We start from the raw sequence: 20,613 nt of genomic DNA, 5'->3' as shown, positions 1-20,613 counted from the left end.
CACCCCCCCCAAACCCTAACACAGCCCCGGTGAGAGACGGCACCCCCCCCAAACCCTAACACAGCCCCGGTGAGAGACGGCACCCCCCCAAACCCTAACACAGCCCCGGTGAGACACGGCACCCCCCAACCCTAACACAGCCCCGGTGAGACACGGCACCCCCCCACCGAACCCTATCACAGCCCCGGTGAGACACGGCACCCCCCCACCGAACCCTATCACAGCCCCGGTGAGACACGGCACCCCCCCACCGAACCCTATCACAGCCCCGGTGAGAGGCGGCACCCCCCCCCCCGAACCCTATCACAGCCCCGGTGAGAGGCGGCACCCCCCCCACCGAACCCTATCACAGCCCCGGTGAGAGGCAGCACCCCCCCCAACCCTATCACAGCCCCGGTGAGAAGCGGCACCCCCCCCGAACCCTATCACAGCCCCGGTGAGAGGCGGCACCCCCCCCACCAAACCCTATCACAGCCCCGGTGAGAGGCGGCACCCCCCCCAACCCTATCACAGCCCCGGTGAGAGGCGGCACCCCCCCCACCGAACCCTATCACAGCCCCGGTGAGAGGCGGCACCCCCCCCCCAACCCTATCACAGCCCCGGTGAGAGGCAGCACCCCCCCCAACCCTATCACAGCCCCGGTGAGAAGCGGCACCCCCCCCCCAACCCTATCACAGCCCCGGTGAGAGGCGGCACCCCCCCCCCAACCCTATCACAGCCCCGGTGAGAGGTGGGACCCCCCTCCCAACCCTATCACAGCCCCGGTGAGAGGCGGGACCCCCCCCCCAACCCTATCACAGCCCCGGTGAGAGGTGGGACCCCCCTCCCAACCCTATCACAGCCCCGGTGAGAGGCGGCACCCCCCCCCCAACCCTATCACAGCCCCGGTGAGAAGCGGCACCCCCCCAACCCTATCACAGCCCCGGTGAGAAGCGGCACCCCCCCAACCCTATCACAGCCCCGGTGAGAAGCGGCACCCCCCCCAACCCTATCACAGCCCCGGTGAGAAGCGGCACCCCCCCCAACCCTATCACAGCCCCGGTGAGAAGCGGCACCCCCCCCAACCCTATCACAGCCCCGGTGAGAGGTGGGACCCCCCCCAACCCTATCACAGCCCCGGTGAGACACGCCCCCCCCAACCCTATCACAGCCCCGGTGAGAGGTGGGACCCCCCCCAACCCTATCACAGCCCCGGTGAGAGGCGGCACCCCCCCCCCAACCCTATCACAGCCCCGGTGAGAAGCGGCACCCCCCCCCAACCCTATCACAGCCCCGGTGAGAGGTGGGACCCCCCCAACCCTATCACAGCCCTGGTGAGAGGTGGGACCCCCCCCAACCCTATCACAGCCCCGGTGAGAAGCGGCACCCCCCCAACCCTAACACAGCCCCGGTGAGAGGCGGCACCCCCCCAACCCTAACACAGCCCCGGTGAGAGGCGGCACCCCCCCCCCCAACCCTAACACAGCCCCGGTGAGAGGCGGCACCCCCCCCCCAACCCTATCACAGCCCCGGTGAGAAGCGGCACCCCCCCCCAACCCTATCACAGCCCCGGTGAGAGGTGGGACCCCCCCCAACCCTATCACAGCCCTGGTGAGAGGCGGCACCCCCCCCCCCAACCCTATCACAGCCCTGGTGAGAGGTGGGACCCCCCCCAACCCTATCACAGCCCCGGTGAGACACGCCCCCCCCCCCAACCCTATCACAGCCCTGGTGAGAAGCGGCACCCCCCCCCCAACCCTATCACAGCCCCGGTGAGAGGTGGGACCCCCCCCCAACCCTATCACAGCCCCGGTGAGACACGCCCCCCCCCCCAACCCTATCACAGCCCTGGTGAGAAGCGGCACCCCCCCCCCAACCCTATCACAGCCCCGGTGAGAGGCGGCACCCCCCCCCAACCCTATCACAGCCCCGGTGAGACACGCCCCCCCCCCCCAACCCTATCACAGCCCCGGTGAGACACGCCCCCCCCCCCAACCCTATCACAGCCCTGGTGAGAGGCGGCACCCCCCCCCCAACCCTATCACAGCCCCGGTGAGAAGCGGCACCCCCCCCCCCCAACCCTATCACAGCCCTGGTGAGAGGCGGCACCCCCCCCCCAACCCTATCACAGCCCCGGTGAGAAGCGGCACCCCCCCCCCCCAACCCTATCACAGCCCTGGTGAGAGGCGGCACCCCCCCCCCAACCCTAACACAGCCCCGGTGAGAAGCGGCACCCCCCCCCAACCCTAACACAGCCCCGGTGAGAAGCGGCACCCCCCCCCAACCCTAACACAGCCCCGGTGAGACACGGCACCCCCCCCCCCAACCCTATCACAGCCCCGGTGAGAGGTGGGACCCCCGCAACTGTCAGACACAGCCCCGGCGAGGGGCACCCTCCTGGACTGTGTTACCGCGATGGCTACAGATGGTTCCAGCACCAGCCAAAGACGTCTCCAAACCCAAACCCTTCCCCGGAGGCAGGCCAGGCCCTTGCCGAGTGGGGCCCACACTGAGCCCCCTGCGGGCCAGCACACGGGCTGGCTCAGAACTGCTCTGCCGACAGCGAGCCTGTGGTCCCCAGCCGGCAGGGCTGACCTCCCCCCCGCAGAGTCAGGCAGCGGCAGCCGTGCCCAGCCTGTGGGAGACGGACGGGGCCGAGCAGGCAGCTCTGTGCATACTACAGCAGCCCAGCTTTGCTGAGAAGCAAACGGCCATGGGAAATAGATTAACCTCTCCCTCCCCGCCCCGCGCAGGTGGCCCCTGCTGCAGGTGAGCGCGGAGGCAGGTAGGTGGCCTGGCCCTGGGGGCTTGAGGCCTTCTACCTGTGCTGGAGGAGACCCTCCCTCCCCACCCTGAGGCTGCCACGGCAACATCTTTCACCAGCACCCACCTCCCGTCTCACCCTGGCCTCACAGTTCCAATCTTCCCCAAGCAGGTGCTGCCACCAGCCTTCCAGGAGGCCTGGGGTGGGAGCTGAGAGGTGGCGCCGGCAGGGGGCAGGGAGGAGGGGTTAGCAGCAAGGGGGAGGTGCAGGGACTTGGAACCGGAGCAGAGGGCACTTACCGGCAGAGCCAGCCCCACTGGCTTCCTGGTCCCCGCTGATGCCCAGTTCTGGGTCCCCGCTGCCTTCTGCACTGCCAGACTCCGAGTATGCGGGCGGGGGGGTGGCCAGGACCACAGGAGCAGTGGAGATGGGGCGGACGGTGGTCTTGCGGATCCCCTGGGTGGTCCAGGGGGTGGTGGTCGGCCGGGCCGTGGTCACTCGCCGCGTGACAGGCTGGCTCCTGGGAATGGGCCTTGCTTCGAACAGCGGGGAACCTGTGGTCGTCTCCGCCGGGCCGGGGGCCGGGGTGGTGAGCCTTAAAGGTGGCGGGGGGAGGAACCTGTCCAGGGGCAGCGTGGGCAGTGGTGCAGGGGGCACCGTGTGACTCACGTGGGTGATGGATTCTGAGAGAGCAGCAAGAGAAGGTGGTTAGGGGGGCAGATTGGACCGGAGCTTGGACCCCATCCTTTGGGAGTCAGGGCCGGGCAATAAAACGGCAGCGGTTTGCCAGGCTTAGCCCCGGCCGGCTGCCATCGCTATATTTACCTGCACCTCCGTAGGTGCAGACGATTTCAGCTCCTATTGGCTGCAGATCACTGTTTCTGGCCAATGGGAGCTGTGGGAAGTGGTGCAGACCGGTTGGCTCCCATTGGCTGGGAATGGTGATCTGCGGCCAATAGGAGCTGCAATCGTCCTTACTTGTGGAGGTGCAGGTAAATATAGTGGTGGCAGCACACCAGGGGCTAATCCTGGGGAACCAGATCTGACCTGTGGCTTGATACGTGCCCTCCCTTGGCCTATGGCCACGTGTGCCATGCTGGGAACTGCAAACAGGTGCCCCACATCCTCCATGGGAACTGTGCCCAATCCTTCCACCGAGAGGTCCATGGGAACTGGGGCAGTCACAGGACCCATGGGTGCCCAGGCCAGCCCTCTGGGGGAGGGACAGGCGAGAACATGCCCAGTGGCATAATAAAATCACAGACATGTAGGACAGGAATGGGCCTCAAAAGATCAGAGTCCATTCCCTCACTGAGGCAGGACTAAACGTTACCTAGCCCATCCCTGATAGGTGTTTCTCGAACCTGAACTTGCTCTTACAAGGCTCCAGTGACTGAGATTTTACAACTCTCCTCAGCAATTTGTTCCAGTGCTTAAAAACCCTGACAGTTACGAAGTCTTCCTAATGTCCAACCTAAACCTCCCTTGCTGCAATTTAAGCCCATTGCTTCTTGTCCTGTCCACCGCGGATAAGGAGAAAAATTTATCACCCTCCTCTTTACAGCCACCTTTTACAAACTTGTTATCAGATCCCCCTGTCTGCTTTTCTCCAGACTAAACAATCTCAGTTTTTTCAATCTGTACTCACAGGCCATGCTTTCTAGACCTTTAATCATTTTTGTTGCTCTCCTCTGGACTTTCTCCCATTTGTCCACATCTTCCCTGAAGTGCGGTGCCCAGAACTTTCCAGCTGAGGCCTTATCAGTGCTGAACAGAGTGGAAAAATTACACCTCATGTTTTGCTTACAACACTCCTGCTGCTACATCCCAGAACAACGTTCACTTTTTTTGGTTTTTGCAACTGCATCCCGTTGTTGGCTCATATTTAGCTTGTGAACTATGATCACCCGCAGATCCTTTACCACGGAATCATTGCCCGTTTTCTATTTGTGCAATTGATTATCCCTTCCAAAAGGTAGCATCTTGCATCTGTCTAGATTGAATTTCATACAATTTATTTCAGGCAGTTTTCCAGTTTGTCAAGATCATTTTGAGTTCTCATCCTATCCTCCAAAATGCTTGCAACCTCTTCCAACTTGGAAACTTAAATGTGAGCTCTCTAAGCCATTATCCAAACCATTTACAAAGGTATTGAATAGAACCAGACCCATGGCAAATCCCTATGGGATGCTATTCAATATACCATTCCAGCTTGACTGAACGGCTGATAAAAAAGAATACCTGGAGAGTAGTTCCTACCAGTTGTTCACCCCCTTACAGTAGGCACCTCTAGGCTATATTTCCCTAATTTACTTATGAGAAGGTCATGTGAGACAGTATCAAAAGCCTTACTGAAGTTGAGATATACCACACCTACCGCTTCCCCCTTATCCACAAGTCTCACTGTCAAAGGAAGTGACTAGGCTGCTGTGATACGATTTGTTCTTGGCAAATACATGATGAACATTACTTATCAGCTGCTTAGTCATGCTGAGAGGGATGACTAGCACGGCCCAAACACAAACTATTCCATTGCGTAGGAAAGATAAAAGTATAGCAGGAGACAGCCTTCGTATAACCAGATCTTACATAATCTACAAATCAAAAGATGAATATAAGCAAATAACACAAGTATGCAGGGGTAAGATTAGAAAGGCAGAGGCACAAAATGAGCTCAGTCTAGCTAGAGACATAAAGGGTAACAAGAAAACATTCTACAAACATATTAGAAGCAAGAGGAAGACCAAGGACAGGGTAAGCCCATTGCTCAGTAAAGAGGGAGAAACAATAACAGGAAACTTGGAAATGGCAGAGGTGCTTAATGACTTCCTTTCGGTTTTCACCAAGAAGACTGATGGTGACTGAATGCTTAACATAGTAAATGCTAGTAGAAAGAGGGTTGATTTAGAAGTTAAAATTTTAAAAAAAGAACAAGCTAAAAATTACATAGAGAAGTTAAATGTCTTCTTCAAGTCACCAGGGCCTGATGAAATGCATGCTAGAATACTCAAGAGACTGATAGAGGAGGTATCTGAGCCATTAGCTATCATCTTTGAAAAATCATGGAAGTTGGGAGAGTTTCCAGAAGATTGGAAAAGGGCAAATATAGTGCTCATCTATGAAAATAAGAACAACCCAGGAAACTACAGACCAGTCAGTTTAACTTCTGTGCCAGGAAAGAAAATGGAGCAAATACTGAAAGAATCCATCTGCAAACAGCTAGAAGATAATAAGGTGATAGGTAACAGCCAGCATGGATTTGTAAAGAACAAATCATGTCAAACCAATCTGATAGCTTTCTTTGATAGGATAACAAGTCTTGTGGATAAGGGAGAAGTGGTGGACGTGGTATATCTAGACTTTATTAAGGCATTTGACACGGCCTCGCAAGACCTTCTTATCAATAAGCTAGGGAAATACAACCTAGATGGGGCTACTATAAGGTGGGTGCATAACTGGTTGGATAACTGTTCTCACGAGAGTAGTTATTAATGGTTCACAATCATGCTGGAAGGGCATAACTAGTGGGGTTCTTCAGGGGTCAGTTTTGGGACTGGTTCTGTTCAATATCTTAATCTATGATTTAGATATTTGCATGGAGAGTACACTTATTCAGTTTGCAGATGATACCGAGCTGGGACGGGTTGTGAGTGCTTTGGAGGATGGGGTCATAATTCAAAATGATGTGGACAAACTCGAGAAATGGTCTGAAACAGGATGAAGTAAACAGGATGACGTTTAATAAGGACAAAAGCAAAGTGCTCCACTTAGGAAGGAACAATCAGTTTCACACATATAGAATGGGAAGCGACTGTCTAGGACAGAGGACTGCAGAAAGGGATCTAGAGGTTATAGTGGACCACAAGCTAAATATGAGTCAACAGTGTGATTCTGCTGTAAAAAAAGCAAGCATGATTCTGGGATGCATTAGCAGGAGTATTGTGAGTGAGTAAAACACAAGTAGTAATTCTTCCACTCTACTCTGCAGTGATTAAGCCTCAATTGCAGTATTGTGGCCAGTTCTGGGCATGACATTTCAAGAAAGATGTGGAGAAATTGGAGAAGGTCCAGAGAAGAGCAACAAAAATGATTAAAGGTTCAGAAAACATACGCTATGAGGGAAGACTGAAAGAATTGGGCTTGTTTAGTTTAGAAAAGAGAAGATGATAGCAGTTTTATCTTACAAAGAAGATAAAGAAGAAGAGGGAGATAAAGTCAAGGAGAACAATTTGAGGACAGGACAATAAGCAATGGGATTAAACTGCAGGAAGGGAGGTTTAGGTTGGACATTAGGAAAAACTTCCTAACTGTCAGGGTGGTTAAGCACTGGAATAAATTGCCTCGGGAGGTTGTGGAATCTCCATCTCTGGAGATATTTAAGAGCGGGTTAGACAGACCTATCAGGGATGGTCTATACCACTCAACATGCGGCCTGGGGGCCACACACAGCCCATGGCCCATTTGTTTGTGACCCACAGTGCGGTTTGGGTTTACACGGGGCTCAACACGCAGCCTGCAGGTGGGAGCCTTGAATACAGCCTCCACTGGGAGCATACTCCACAACAGTGAGGCGTTTACCAGGCGCGGTGAGCACTGAAAGACACAAGCAGGCGGCCTGGCCGGAACAGACAGGTACAGGTGTCAGTGTTTCTAGCTTCTAGCCTCCAGAGAGGAGGTGCAGAGTGCACCAGGGCATTGTGGGAAGTGCTTTGTATTCATGCCCGTCAGTGTGAAAGAAGCTATTTACATATATTTGCATGTATACTCAACCACACTTAAGTTGCAGCCCTTGGCATGTGCTCTGAGTATCATTGTGGCCCCCAGGGCTTCCAAAATTGAGTAGCCCTGGTCTAGACGGTGCTTGGTCCTGCCGTGAGGCCAGGGGACTGGACTCGATCTCTCGAGGTCCCTTCCAGTCCTAGTGTTCTGATCCTAGGCTTGTCTGGGGTGGTAGCTGGGGAGAGACTTACCTTGGCACGGCCCAATGTGCTTCACCTGGATGACCTGCCCCTGCCGGCATGCAATGGTCTTCAGCTGGCACTGGTCGCCATAGGTTACTCCATCAGAGCCACAGACCTGGGAAGGGGACGGGAGAGTGGGGGCAGCTGGACAGATTGGCACCTCCTCTCATCATCCCTCTGCGAAGCAGAGCCCACCTGGGTCATGGGTTTCTCCTCCCTCCCTTGCCATGACGCAGGCCCCCATGGCAGAATTAACCTCTCTCTTTCAATGGTCAGCAAAGGGTTAAAGGCCAGGGAGAACCTTGCTCGTGTCTCCCTGCTGGGAGGGAACCATTGCTCCCAACTGGGAGACAAATCCCAAAAGGGGCTATCGGAGAAATTCCTGCTCTTCCAAGAGGCTCCTTCGGCAGCCGGCAACGGCAGCCTTCCCTGTATGCCGAACAGAGCTGCCGAGCCTGCAGCCGGCAGAAACACCAGACTTCAGTCCCACAAGCGCCCCAGCTGCGAGGCCGAGCAGGCTAAATGCATGAGTGCCAGCTGTCAGGACCCAAGCCGCACCCGGTGGCCTCCCTCTTTTACCTTGGTCATGTTGGCCTCCACGCACAGCAGGGACGGGCACTCGCAGTGGGCAAAGCCATTGACCTCCACGCATGACGCCCCAAACTCGCAGCTCATCTCTTGGCAGGACTTTGGCGCGGAGGGATCTGGGAATGAGAGGAAGGAAATGACACACACATGCAGGGGAAGCGCATCGGTGGTGACCCTCTGCTCCGGTCATGCATAGAAAATGAGCCCAGCTCAGTCAGAAACTTTCCCAAGAGGCTTAAACTGGTCTCACCAAAGAACACAAAACAGCCCTCTAAAGGGGTTAAAGACCAGTGGTCTGAGACAGTCTGCTGTGCATGCATCTGTGGGTGAACAGACATCAAGGGTGTGGGGTGGGAACAGAATTCAGAGCATCAGAATGGCCATTCTGGGCCAAAGCAAAGGTCCATCTAGCGCAGTATCCTGTCTGCCAACAGTGGCCAATGCCAGGTGTCCCAGAGGGGTTGAACAGAACAGGGAATCATCAAGCGATCCCTCTCCTGTCACCCATTCCCAGCCTCTGACAGAAGCTAGGGACCCCATTCCTACCCATCCTGGCTTATAGCCATCAATGGACCTAACCTCCATGGATTTATCTAGTTCTTTCTTGAACCCTGTAAAAGTCCCGGTCTTCACGACATCCTCTGGCAAGGGGTTCCACAGGTTGACTGCGTGATACATGACGAAAAACTTCCTTGTCTTTGTTTTAAACCTGCTACCAATGACTTTCATTTGGTGACCCCCAGTTCTTATGTTATGGGAACAAGGAAATAACTTTTCCTTATTCACTCCCAGCAAAATAACCTCCTGGCAGCTGGGCAAAAAGAGACTCTCAATGGTAGCATGAGCACGAAGGCCTGGATCCCCTCTCTGGGTCAGCCACTAAAGGGCAAGTGGATGCCACATGCGTGAGCAGCCCTAACGTTCCGTCCAACGCAATGCAGGGGTAAGCCACGTGCCCGCTAGCCAGGAAATCACACAGTGACTCCAGGTTTCTTGCGCAAGGGAAAACAGCCACTGTGGCTAAGTGGCTTCCTCGCCTCACCTTTCTCGCAGCCGCTCATCCCCAGCTTGCTTCCATTGGGACACTGGTTGCATTTCATGCCGGTGATGCCAGTCTTACAAGAGCACAGTCCTGTCATCTGCTCACAGTCGTCGCGCACCGAGCCCACCGGGTCGCAGTTGCAAGCTTTGCAAGGGAGGAGCGGGGAGGGATGAACATTGCCACATTTTAGAACACGAGCTTTCCCCTGGGAGAGCTGAGCACCCATGCACGCCAGTGAATCCAGCTTCCTTCCCCCCTTCCGCCCCTCCGCATTGCATTAATGTCAGTGGAATAAACAGGCCCCGAAAGTCAACAATGGAAGCCTTTGAAATGAACAGTATTAACTGTTGCATTTCAACATCGTCCCGCTTCCTCTTCCTTTTCTGCAGGAGAGAGTTTTTAGAGGGAACCCTGGAGCCCCCTTTTGATGGTCTTTTCGATGGAATTAAAGACAGGAATTACTGTCCTCGCTGAGCAAAAAGGAAGATGTTAGTTTGAAACGGGCTGGAACGCCTGCTGGTGTTCAAGTCTGATCCTATTTCTTGAAGACAAAACAAGAAACAAACACTCAAACGGGGAGAAAAAAAGAACAGCAAAGATGGGAGAGGCAGCGTCTGTCTCTGGCCTGGGCTCACTCGTAGCCTCACTGCTGGACAAACACAGGCATCGCCCACTGATTTAGGAGCCACTCTGAGCCCTGGCAAACTTGTCACAGCATCAGGCTGTTGAGGGCATTGCCTTTAGCTGCCTCTCTGAAAATACGGGCATGGCTGCCTACGCCAGACTCTGATTAGCCAGAAGGAAAAGGGAGGGGGAGAGGAAAGAAGAGAAATGGTGGGAAACAGACTCATGGCAGTGCTGGTGTGACAAAGACCCACATTGCAGATGGTGTTTGGGTTTTAACCAGAGCCAGTGGAGGTGCCATCTGGATCCCTCTCTTGAGGGTGAAGCTTGCTCCTTCCTGTTCTCCCATCACGCACTCAGCCAGCACCCTCTAATTTCCCTCCACAACCGCTGTTGGGGACCCCTGAACGGGAGGGATGGTGGATCAGCCCTTCCTCTCATTATTTTGTCCCCCGCTTTGGCTTAATTTCCAACACGCCAATCTGGGTCCATTGATTTCCAGTCTCACCCTTTTACCAGGCACGGTCTCATCATAGCCCTGGAGGTCTGCCAACGACATCGTGTTGAGACTCATTTGGTTTCCCCTTTTGCATCTTTCCCATCAGGATAATTGTTACAGGTTACTGTGACGTTCTGTAAGCGATTCTCCACTTTCCCCACAGACAGGCTTACAACTGGGGCAGTCCAAGTAGGCCCCAGTGATCGCTATGCTCCTGAGAGGCAGGTGCCAGTCACCCCATTTTGCAGATGCAGACACTGAGGCACAGAGAGGTGATCGTGATTTACTCAGGAGCAGAATCAGGAATAGAGCCCAGGAGTCCTGTTCCTGTACTAGTCTTTAATCCTTACACTACATCTCCCAAGGCAGGACTAGAACCCAGGAGTGCTGATTCCCAAGGAGCCCATTTCTATCATTAGAGTCACGACCTCATTACCACTAAGGTCACTTTGGTAATCACATTTACCTCCAATGCAAGGCTCCACAGCCAGCCCCGTGTACCCTCTAGGGGCCTTATGATAAATGAGTGGCTGGCCAAGATTTAAAGGCTAAAGGGGCCATCACGAGCATCAGATCTGACCTCTTCCATACTACGGGCCAGAGATTATGTCCAGTAGTTCCTGCATTGAGCTCATGCCATATGGTCGAGCTAGAGGGGCTCTTTAAGGGAAAACACCCTATTTCGATTTAAAGACCCCAAGCGGTGGAGAATTAACTACAGCCATTACATAGCTATTCCAATGTTAAACTGGCATCCTATTTCCAGCCTGAACTTTTCTGACATCGCCCCCAGCTCCCATGATTATGCAGAGCCGGCCCAAGCTACGGGCTGACTGGGCTACCGCCCAGGGCGCCCCATTGTAGGGGAAGCAGCGCAGGGCTGCTGTGCATGCGCCGGGTGCTACATGGGGCTGCCGCACATGTGCCAGGCCCCCGGGGCGGGGCTGTGCATGCGCCGGGCACCTGGGGGTGCCGCCACGCTCCCGGGGCACACGAATGGCTCAGGCCGCCCCTGTGCTTATGTTTAGACAAAACATTTACTCCCAGATCCAGGAGCCGAACCCCGGAGCAATGTTCCCTCTAATTTTCTCCACGTGCAGAAAACATTTTTTCTTCTGTGCACCCAGGCATGTGCAGATGTGCACCACCAGTAGGAACACGTGCCGGCAGCTGTGCCCAGCTGTGGGCGCACTGCTGATCATCTGAATCTCTCCTGGGCGGCCGCTCAAGCGCTCAGCTTACAGGGAACACTGCCCAGGAGTTCTGACCTCCCAGGCCCATGGTTGAATCAGCCATGCATACTGCCTCCGTGATCCTTGAGCCGCAATCCTAGAGCTTGGAAGTCAGATTCAGTCCCTTTACCTAGGACGTGGTGGAAGCCTGATGCACATCTATCACCTAAAGAGAGCGCACGATCATTTCTGAGTGCGAGGAAGACAGAATCCCATCTCCAATGTTTGCAATCCTGTACAAAGAACTCTCCTTTCCCTGACCCGTCTGTCCTTTTCCCATTTGGCACATATCGATTTTCTGGCTCAAGTCTCCAATGGAGCTTGAAATTAACATGGGTTTTTTTTTTGGTTTACTTCCTTGTTTGTACAGAGGCATTGTCGGTGATGTCAGCGCAGATTTGGGATTTAGCCGTGCAGGGATTCAGGGGAGTGTCTGACGTTCCCTCGCCATGGATGGAGCAGCCAGCACCCCGAATCCTGCACTGGCCGGATTCCTTATCCCCCCAGATGCTGGAAGCAACCCTTGTTTGGAGACATTCCCGAAGCGCTAGCCTCTGAGAGAACTGTAGGAATTCGGAGTGCCTGGGCCCTGTACCATGCTGTCTAATGAGATCTTGTCCTACAGAAGATCCTGCCAGCAGCCCAGCGAAAGGAACAAACTCTGTCTAGCTGCCGCTGACTGAGAGGAGTAACAATGGGGGTGGGGTTCGCTTTATTAAAAAAAATACCAAAGTCGGGCCCGCACTTAGTCACTAACCCCAAGGCCAGGGTGAGTCAGGTCGGGTGATAAGGCCGGGGGCTGGCACCTTCCCCAGTGGCGAGGTCCTGGCACGTTACTTAAACATTAGCTTGACCCAGCCTAAGGAACAGGCTGGTCTGTGTCATTCTTCCTAACACCATCTTGTTAGGCCTTACGTCCCTCTGTGCTTGGCTGCCTCCCACCAGCTGGATCTGGCCAACTTCTGGTGCAGGAGAGGGAACACCAGGGAGGAAGCTGTTTCTGGTAGGGCAGCAGGGCAACGGTAAACACAGACTTTCCCTGGTCTCCTCTGCCCACACGCCCTCCCGCCGGCGCCCCTGCTACTCACGGGTGCAGCCGCTCTTGCTGTCCGTGACGATCCCGCGGAAGTTCCAGAAGCCGGGCTCACAGCGGTCGCACTTCAGGCCCCCCACCCCCGGCTTGCAGGAGCACTGCCCGGTGGTGGGATCGCAGGCCCCCCCATACGAGCCGTAGGGGTAACACTGACAGGTGCCTGAGAGAGCCAGAGAGAGCAAACCCTCAGGCCCGTCAGCAGCAAGCAGGGTCTCAGACCGCAGGGGACTTGGCTGCATGCGCCAACCTGATCCGCTTGGCTGAGGTGGCACCACATTCCTGGGGCTGGTATCAGGACAATCCCTTGGCCCCTAACAAAGCCCTTCCCCTTAACACCCCCCCCCATTCGCCACGGAGTGGCCCTAAAACCTTCCAGCTCCTCCTCCTCACTTGGCTTGCATCTATCGTCCTTCTCTCTCGGAAAGGAGAGAAGAGGGGGAGGGGACTCATATTCCTGGGAAGCAGGGGTAAGAGGGATGGGTAACCCCAGGGTATCTGGGGCGAGAGGGCAGAAAGGGGCTAGAAAAGGGAGGGGAGTCCAGCAGTGGTCATGTCCCACCTCCCCCATGTCCCAGGATGGCGCTAGAGCCACTGGGTAAATCATTATCTCCAGAACAAATACTAGCCGAGGTGCTGGAGTCACTCGCATAGGAGGATTCCTCTTAGACGTACGCTCCTGTTGCCAATGTGTGGGCAAGGGCGGAGCAGGAGCGGGAGAGACATGGGATACAGAGCAAGCCAATCAAGCCAAGCGGCTTCCTCCGGGGAGTGATACCAAGTGGGAGCCCAGAAGGGGGTGCAAGGCCCCAACCATGGCTGGGTGGGGGAGTGGGGGGGTCACAGGGCCAGCGGAAGACAATTATAATCTGCACTGCAGTAGCCCTTAGGAGCCGTAGTCCCAGATCAGGACCCGACTGTGCTGGGCGCTGTACAAACACCATCCCCGGCCCAAGGAGACACGAGACAAATGGGGCAGACAGACTGAGCGGGGAGTACAAGGAAACAATGAGAGCATGCTGGTTGGGGGTGGGGCACGGGGGGCGGGGGAGGAGGGAGTCTCCCCACACCAGCTCCCTAAACAGCTGTCCAGTGTTCTCCAGGCCTGGAGGCAAAGCAGAGTTTTTGGAAGGCCCCGAGGTGGCTTTGTGGGTGATAATGGGAGCGCGGGGCCGGGGGCAGCGCAGGAGAAGGCATGCCCCACGGGGCTCCTGTGAGAATTCAGTGCGCGGGTGAGGAAGGCTGGGATCATTGGCTGACCAGAGGCAGAAGTCAACTTGGTAGCCCACGCAGTGCCCTGCGCTGGCCCCTCGGGGTTGGACCCACCCGCGGTGACTCCACGCCCTGGTGCTGTCAGAACGCGGCTGCTTATTAAATTACACGGCACGTTAACCGACACTAAATCCCCATCAAGCGTGCACGAGCCAGACCCATCCACAGCTTTAACCATATTTCCACAGTTTAATGGGCTTCCCGAGCAGCCGGTCACAGCCTCAGCTGTTAATATACGGCTAATGCCTTTTCCAAACACGCCTCCTGCGAAAGAGCCGAGTCTGGTAATTATTTAATAAATATTAATGACGCGTTCATCAACGCCGCCGCCTGAGCAGTGGGGTCGCCTCTCCGGCAGCACCAGGGCGGGCTGCAAAGGATCTATGGACGAATGTGGGGGGGGAGGGGGTCTGTCTCATACTCTGGGTCCAGCCCCAAACTCGCTCTATGTTTGGGCTTACCCCTGTGAGCAGCAGCACTGAGCACCCGCAGCTCCTAGCAAGGCGTGGGGCTCTGCACCAGGCAGGATCAGGCTCTAAGAAACGCCTGTTACCGTCCAGTAACGGGGCAGGCAGCAGAGCGGCTCAGCTAACCATCTCCGAACTGCCCCCCGGCCAGCAATCCCGAGCAAGCAAACCAGGCCACCGCCTGCCCAGGCTTTCCTGAGCACGGCTCCATCGGGAGCCCTCTGCCATCTGCGCAGGCCGCGAGAGCTCACACTGGGCTTGGGCCTTGCCCAGAGAGAGAGGGAGGGAGGGCGAGGGCGCCCAGATCAAAGCAAGCCCCTTGCATTGCTCCCTGCCTAGATTTAAGGCAGCTTCTGACCCGGACATGATTTGGCACTTTATAGAAACCAAAGAGGTCCTGGGAATTGGGGTGGGGGTCCCTCTCTGCTCACGGGGGTGCTCCAGACTGCAGGCTCTGGAGACATCTGGAAGCTCTAACTCGCCGAGTGGAGAACTGCCATGGGGCAGATGCTATGACATCCCCTCCCTGTCCCATGGCCACGTTGGACGGAGACCCTCAAACTGTTCTGTTACACCCTGTTCCCACGGTGTGGGCAAATCAAAGACCCGCTTCTCTACGGGGCCAGGCAGACGAGCAGCCCTCTGGAGATCTCCCCCTCCTCTGCGATCGGATCGCCACCCTGCCCCCGACAAGGGGGTCACAAGCCAGGTCCCCTCCTCCCTCACGAGATTCCCCCAAACCTGACGTTTCACTCACTCGGGCAGCCGGCGGAGCCCACGCCGAGGGCCACGGTTGTATTGTCTGGACAGCATCCGTATATGGTCTGGCTGCAGTGCAGAGCCAGGAGTGGCGGGGAAGGTGTTGCAACAGCTACAAGGAGAGGGAGGGAGGCCGGTCACATCTTGGGCAGGTGGAGAACTGCAGCTGTAACCAGGCTCTGCCAGGGCACTATAACAAACGCATGGGGCCCCGGCCGGTGTGGAGGTCCAAGGCCTCCAGGCACCATCACCCATGGTCTCTTCTCTGCATTGCAGCAGGGACGCTGACTCCAGGCCCACCTCATGCATGGAGAACAGGACCTCTCTGGTCCGGCAATATCCGTGGTCTGGCAGGACCCTGGGCGTTGCTGGAGTAGAAAGCAGGGGCCAACTGGGAGTCTGGCAGCAAAGTGGCCGGGAGCGGAGCCAGGGCTGGGAGCAGGGCAGGGAGCACTGCTGGGGCCAGTGGCCAGGGCTGAGAGTACAGGTGAGGCTGGCAGAGCAGGGCCGGGAGTTTTGCTGGGCCTGGCGGCCGGGGCCACGAGCACAGCTGGGAGGGGAGCCTGGTGGTCAGGAGGCTGGCAGCCCCTTGGGAGAGCAGGGGGTCATAACTGACCTCCCCAGGTCCGGCAAACTCCCTCGTTTGGGACCGGTCAGGTCCCCTGGGTGCTGGACCAGGCAGGTCCAACCTGGAGCTTGCAAACAGATGCAGAAAACAGCTCAGCTGGTGCATGGTACCAACCATCTAATACTGGCCCCACCTGCAACACAGGCTGCGCCAGCAGTGGTCCCAGCCGCAGGGCAGATGAGGCCCCTGTGCTGCAGGGAAGGAAGTGGCTGAAGGCTGACCCAGCCTCGGCTAGCCCAGAGCCCGAGCCCCAGCATCCATCTGTCTGACAGAGCGCTAGGAGCAGGCTCCCTTGTTAGCTGAGCACTTGGGCAGCACCCAGGAGAGAGTCAAATGCTGCCCAGCTGATTAGCAGAGCGCCCACAGCTGGCAGAATGTGTTTCTACTGGTGGTGCACATCTGCACATGCCTTGGTGCACATAAAATTTATTCCGTTCGTGGATGGAAAAAATTAGAGGGAACACTGGCTAGGAGCCCAGAGCTGACCCAGCACTCTGGTCACTGTGGTACTGGAATAGCTTTAACTGGAGGGGAGGGGAGGGGAGGGGAGGGGAGGCTGTCCCATGGCTTGAGTGGCAGGAGGCTGTTGAGCTGATGACAGCGATCCTGTTAGCTGGGAACAGCTGAAGGGCAGGAAGAAGGTGCAAGGGGGAGGCTGGCAGGGGCCAGAGGATGCAGGATCCCAGGAAGGGGAGAGCTTGCCTTCTCCTTCCCTGGAGAGCAGGCGAAGGGGAACATTTTCTACCGACTGTGCGTGGCTGCAGGAGATTGGCAGAGAGCACCTAACAAATGACACACGGTTGATCAACTCGAAAGACGCCAGCCCGGTTGTGTGGCTCACAGGGCGGAGGAGAAGGGACCCTATTGCCGCCCCAGACAAAGGCAGAGGAGCACGAGATGCTGTGGGGCAGGTGCTGGGTAAAGGCCAATACTCGGCTAGCCGGGGCCCAAACCTCAGGGCAGACTCACCATGGCAGGCTCCTTGGCCGGCAACGTAGAGGTCCTGGCGTTTCTCGCAGCGGGTCTTCTTGAGCTCACACTCGTTGGCGTAGGTCGCGCCGTCAGAGCCGCACACCTGGTGGGGGTGGCGAGGGGAAGAGAGATCACCGGCTGCAACGCCCAGTTTGCAGAGAGCTGCCTACCCCGCTCAGGACCACGGGGTGCCCCCACCCGCCCGCCAGTGCTGGGGAGAGAAGCTGGGATTCTACCGCCACCACTAACTGAGCCTGCCTAGGTGGAATAGGGCTCCTAAGGGAGATGGGCCATGGGCCAGCCCACAGCATCTGCGATTGCAGCATGGATGTAGCAGGGGGGCTGGGTTCTGCTTGTGGTGCACATCCGCACATACCTTGGTGCTCATAACATTTATTCCACCCATGGATGGAAAAAATTAGAGGGACCATTGGCTAGGAGCCCAGAGCTGAGCCAGTACTCTGGTCACTGTGGTACTAGTCATCTCCCCCGCTGAACAGGGTGGGTCCCTCAGCCCCGACAACCCCTCTGCAGTGGAAAGGCATCATTCGCACTGCTGACCAGAGCTGGAGCAGGCCAGCAGGGATACCACAAGAACCTGGTGGGACTTTGTCCCAAACTCGAATGGGCCACGGGAGTCCGGGACAGGTTGGGCTGCTAGGTTTTCCACAGCCCCACCCAACTGCGGCTGGGTTGCGAGCGCTGCAGTCCCCTGAGCCAGGCTGGGCTTGCAAGACGAGGCTGTAGGAGGCTCACTCAGCTGAGCCGGGGGCGGGGGGAATTACCGGATTGCGGGGCACGGCCAGGCAGGTGAAGTCGCACACGCAGCCATCATCCTCCACGTCCTCGTCCCATGAGCCCCCGTACTGCCGGCAGCGGGCCTGTTCGCACTCGTTGTCCTCCCCCGAGCCCGAGCCCCCCGAGCCACACTCTGCACAGGAAAGGAGGGGACCCTGAGCCGGGGGACCCCCAGAGCCACAGACCCTGGGGGCTGACGGCTCCTGGCCCACACCTGACCCTCTGAGAGCAGCAGGACCCCCCTCCTCCCAGGACCGAGCAGCCAGCCCCCAGGAGAACAGTACACAGCCACGGGGACTTCTCTTTGCAAGGTTGGCTCAGGGATCCACCTGCCCTGCCTTCACAAGCAAAAGCTCAGAGCTCACATCTAACCCCGATGGCGGGAACCAGACCCAGAAGAGCCCCACGCTGTACGAACAGCAGCTGGCTGGCTTCACAACGGTGTAACGCAGCGAGGGTTTGACTCCCTCCTCTTAACCCGGCCCCTCCGCCCTGCGCTGCAGCAGGCACACGGATTCCTTCTGCTCGGGTAAGCCCAGCGAGCGGAGCAGAAAGGCTGGCCAGCTTTGGTTTTGAGTGTCAAAGCCCAGCCTGGCAGACATGACTGGCTGGGCAGAGAGACGCTTAACAGGCTGGATGTCAACGAAGTGCCTCGACCAAGCCCCAGAAGCTCGAGAGCTGGCAGCAAGAAAGAGATGTTGATTTCAAAGGCTTTACAAAAATCACAACCTGCCCCCTTTTCTGGAGTGATCAAAGGGAGGGAGCTGGCGTTACACAGAGAATTATTTAAGCTCTTCTCTCAGAAGGACGGCAACCTGCAATTCCCTGGGGAGAACTGTGATCAAACACCGTGTTATGTCTTCCACTCTCCCCAGCCCTGCCGGCACACTCGGCCCGCTCTGGCTAAACGACATGGGCAATGAGCTAGGCGGTCTCAGCTGACAGAGCTAACACAGGGCAGGGGCAAGGCAGATGCTGTTCCCCTAGTGGCCTTGAGGCAGCACGGCTCCGTCCTGGAAGCCTTGGCTCGTCTATTACAGGTCGGGATGTTAAAATGTGGCGAACTGACTAGTCGAGCAGTTGATGGAATTTCCATCGACTAGTCGATAGGCACTTCCACATTCCGCCTCCCGCTGGGGATCTTGGACATTTCAAAGGAGGAATGTGGAGCTCCGCGTACAGCCTGGGGCCAGCGGGAAGTCCCACGGACTCCGGGCTGCATGTGGGCTCCTGAAAGCCGTGGAGCCCGGGGTCATTGGGGGACTCCCCAGCTGATCCCAGGTTTTGCTGAAATGCCGCACAGAGCCCGGGATCAGTTGGGGAGTCCCCAGCTCACCCAGGGCTCCACGGCACTGCCCCTTTGAAACACCAAGGCGGCATTTCAAAGAGGCAGCTGCCGCACAGCTGATCCCTGGCTCAGCTGTGTGGTGCTGCCGCTCTGAAGTACCCCTTGAAGTACCACTTTCAAGTCTCTCAGAGGCAGCAAAGGGGAGGGGTGATCGACTAGTCGACAGACTATCCAATATGCGAATGCTTATCAGATAGTCAACTAGTCCTTCACATCCTTAATTTCAGGCCACCAGCGAAATGAGTTGGGAGGCCTCAGTCTCACCCTGATGGGGGCCGAGCCTCGGCTGCTTCAGGTGAGAACAGAGGTGCTGTGGTGAAGCAGCCCCGTCTGCTGTGGGCCCAGGCTCGCTGTGGACAGAGGCTGCTCTGCGGGATGCGGGTGAGCTTGGCCCTGCTGCGGACAGAGGCTGCTTGGCGGCAGCCTCCCCTGCTCCCTGCTGCCTCTGACAGAGGCAGCAGCGTGGGGGAGGAAGGGGCAGAGGGCACCACAGAGCCAGTGCTGGGGGGAGCCAGCTTTTAAGAGCTCACCTCTCCCCACAACACCGACTCCTGCTGCCCTCCCCCTTGATACAGAGGCAGCGGTGGGGGGGGGCGGGAGTGCTCGAGCAGTGACTCGACTACCCGATAAGCCTGGGCTTACCGGGTATTCGACTACTCCAGCAGTCGCTTTCGTCCCTCGGGGGAACGTGTGGAAGGCTTATCGGTTAACTGGATAGTCGACTACACGCTGACATCCCTACTCCACATCCTGCCCCAGTGCTGCTCAGAGGGGCTGCAGCCGGGATCCCCCCCAAACCCGGGGCTCAGCAAAGACACACATTTCCCCAGGTGCCCAGTGCTCAGTCCACGGCAGTCGAGGCCCCGAGCCCAGCAGAGTCCCGGGGCAAGCGGCAAGGCAGCTGGGCGCCCTGCCTCAGGAACCGCTCCGTCTCCTCATGCCTCCCTCCAGCCTGGCCCTCTGAAGTGTGAAATTAAAGCAGTGATAAATCGCCTTGCCCAAGCCCATTAGGTGGCGTCATCTTTCATTACCGCTGGCTAAAAAGATGACGGGGGGGCGGGTGCCAGGTGCCGTGCGCGACAGAGCGACAGGCCAGCAGCCGCCACGAGCGTGAGGAACCTGCTCTCCCCTCCCAGGGAACATCCCGGCTCCCATCGCATTCCCCTGCCATGATACGAGCAGCCAACCTCTGCATCTGGGGGGATGGCTAATAGGCAGCAAAGCCTTTAAAATACACCTGCCACACAGCAGCCCCAGTGCCGTGAGGGGAGGAGGGGGAAAGCCCGCCAAAGGGACTGCTCTGCCGGCACCCAGGGCCGGACGGAGGCATGGGCGAGCCGGGCAGCTGCCCAACTGATGGGGGGGCACCTGATGGCAGCTGTACGGGGTGCACGGCGTCCCTTACAGCTGCCATCAGGAGCCGTGCGCCCGGTTCCCGCAGCGTTGGCCCTGCGGCGCCGATCAGCAGTGCCCTTCCCCCCACGGCCACGGGGCCCTTCACGGCCCGGCGCGCGCACCAGCTGCACTGGCCGAGCCGGGCTGGGCAGTGCATGCACCGTGCACCCCGGGGGCCGGCCCTGGGCTGCGCGC

The 20,613-nt window shown here is 57.5% G+C and overlaps 1 protein-coding gene across 3 annotated transcripts in view; it reads right to left on the bottom strand.

Moving 5' to 3' along the window:
* The window catches only part of AGRN (agrin), a 265,314-nt gene that overhangs the window by 34,967 nt on the left and 209,734 nt on the right, over positions 1-20,613 (bottom strand). For all 3 annotated transcript variants that reach the window (XM_075906396.1, XM_075906397.1, XM_075906398.1), the window contains 8 exons: positions 17,663-17,808; positions 16,875-16,980; positions 15,276-15,389; positions 12,778-12,942; positions 9,335-9,478; positions 8,284-8,408; positions 7,714-7,819; positions 3,043-3,426 (listed from right to left, as the gene is read on the bottom strand). In XM_075906396.1, coding sequence (XP_075762511.1) covers positions 3,043-3,426; positions 7,714-7,819; positions 8,284-8,408; positions 9,335-9,478; positions 12,778-12,942; positions 15,276-15,389; positions 16,875-16,980; positions 17,663-17,808 — 1,290 coding nt within the window. The remainder of the gene's footprint in view (positions 1-3,042; positions 3,427-7,713; positions 7,820-8,283; positions 8,409-9,334; positions 9,479-12,777; positions 12,943-15,275; positions 15,390-16,874; positions 16,981-17,662; positions 17,809-20,613) is intronic.

Source organism: Pelodiscus sinensis, chromosome 23, assembly GCF_049634645.1.
Source record: "Pelodiscus sinensis isolate JC-2024 chromosome 23, ASM4963464v1, whole genome shotgun sequence".
NCBI classification, from domain to species: Eukaryota; Metazoa; Chordata; order Testudines; family Trionychidae; genus Pelodiscus; species Pelodiscus sinensis.
This window is presented reverse-complemented; position numbering and strand designations above follow the sequence as displayed.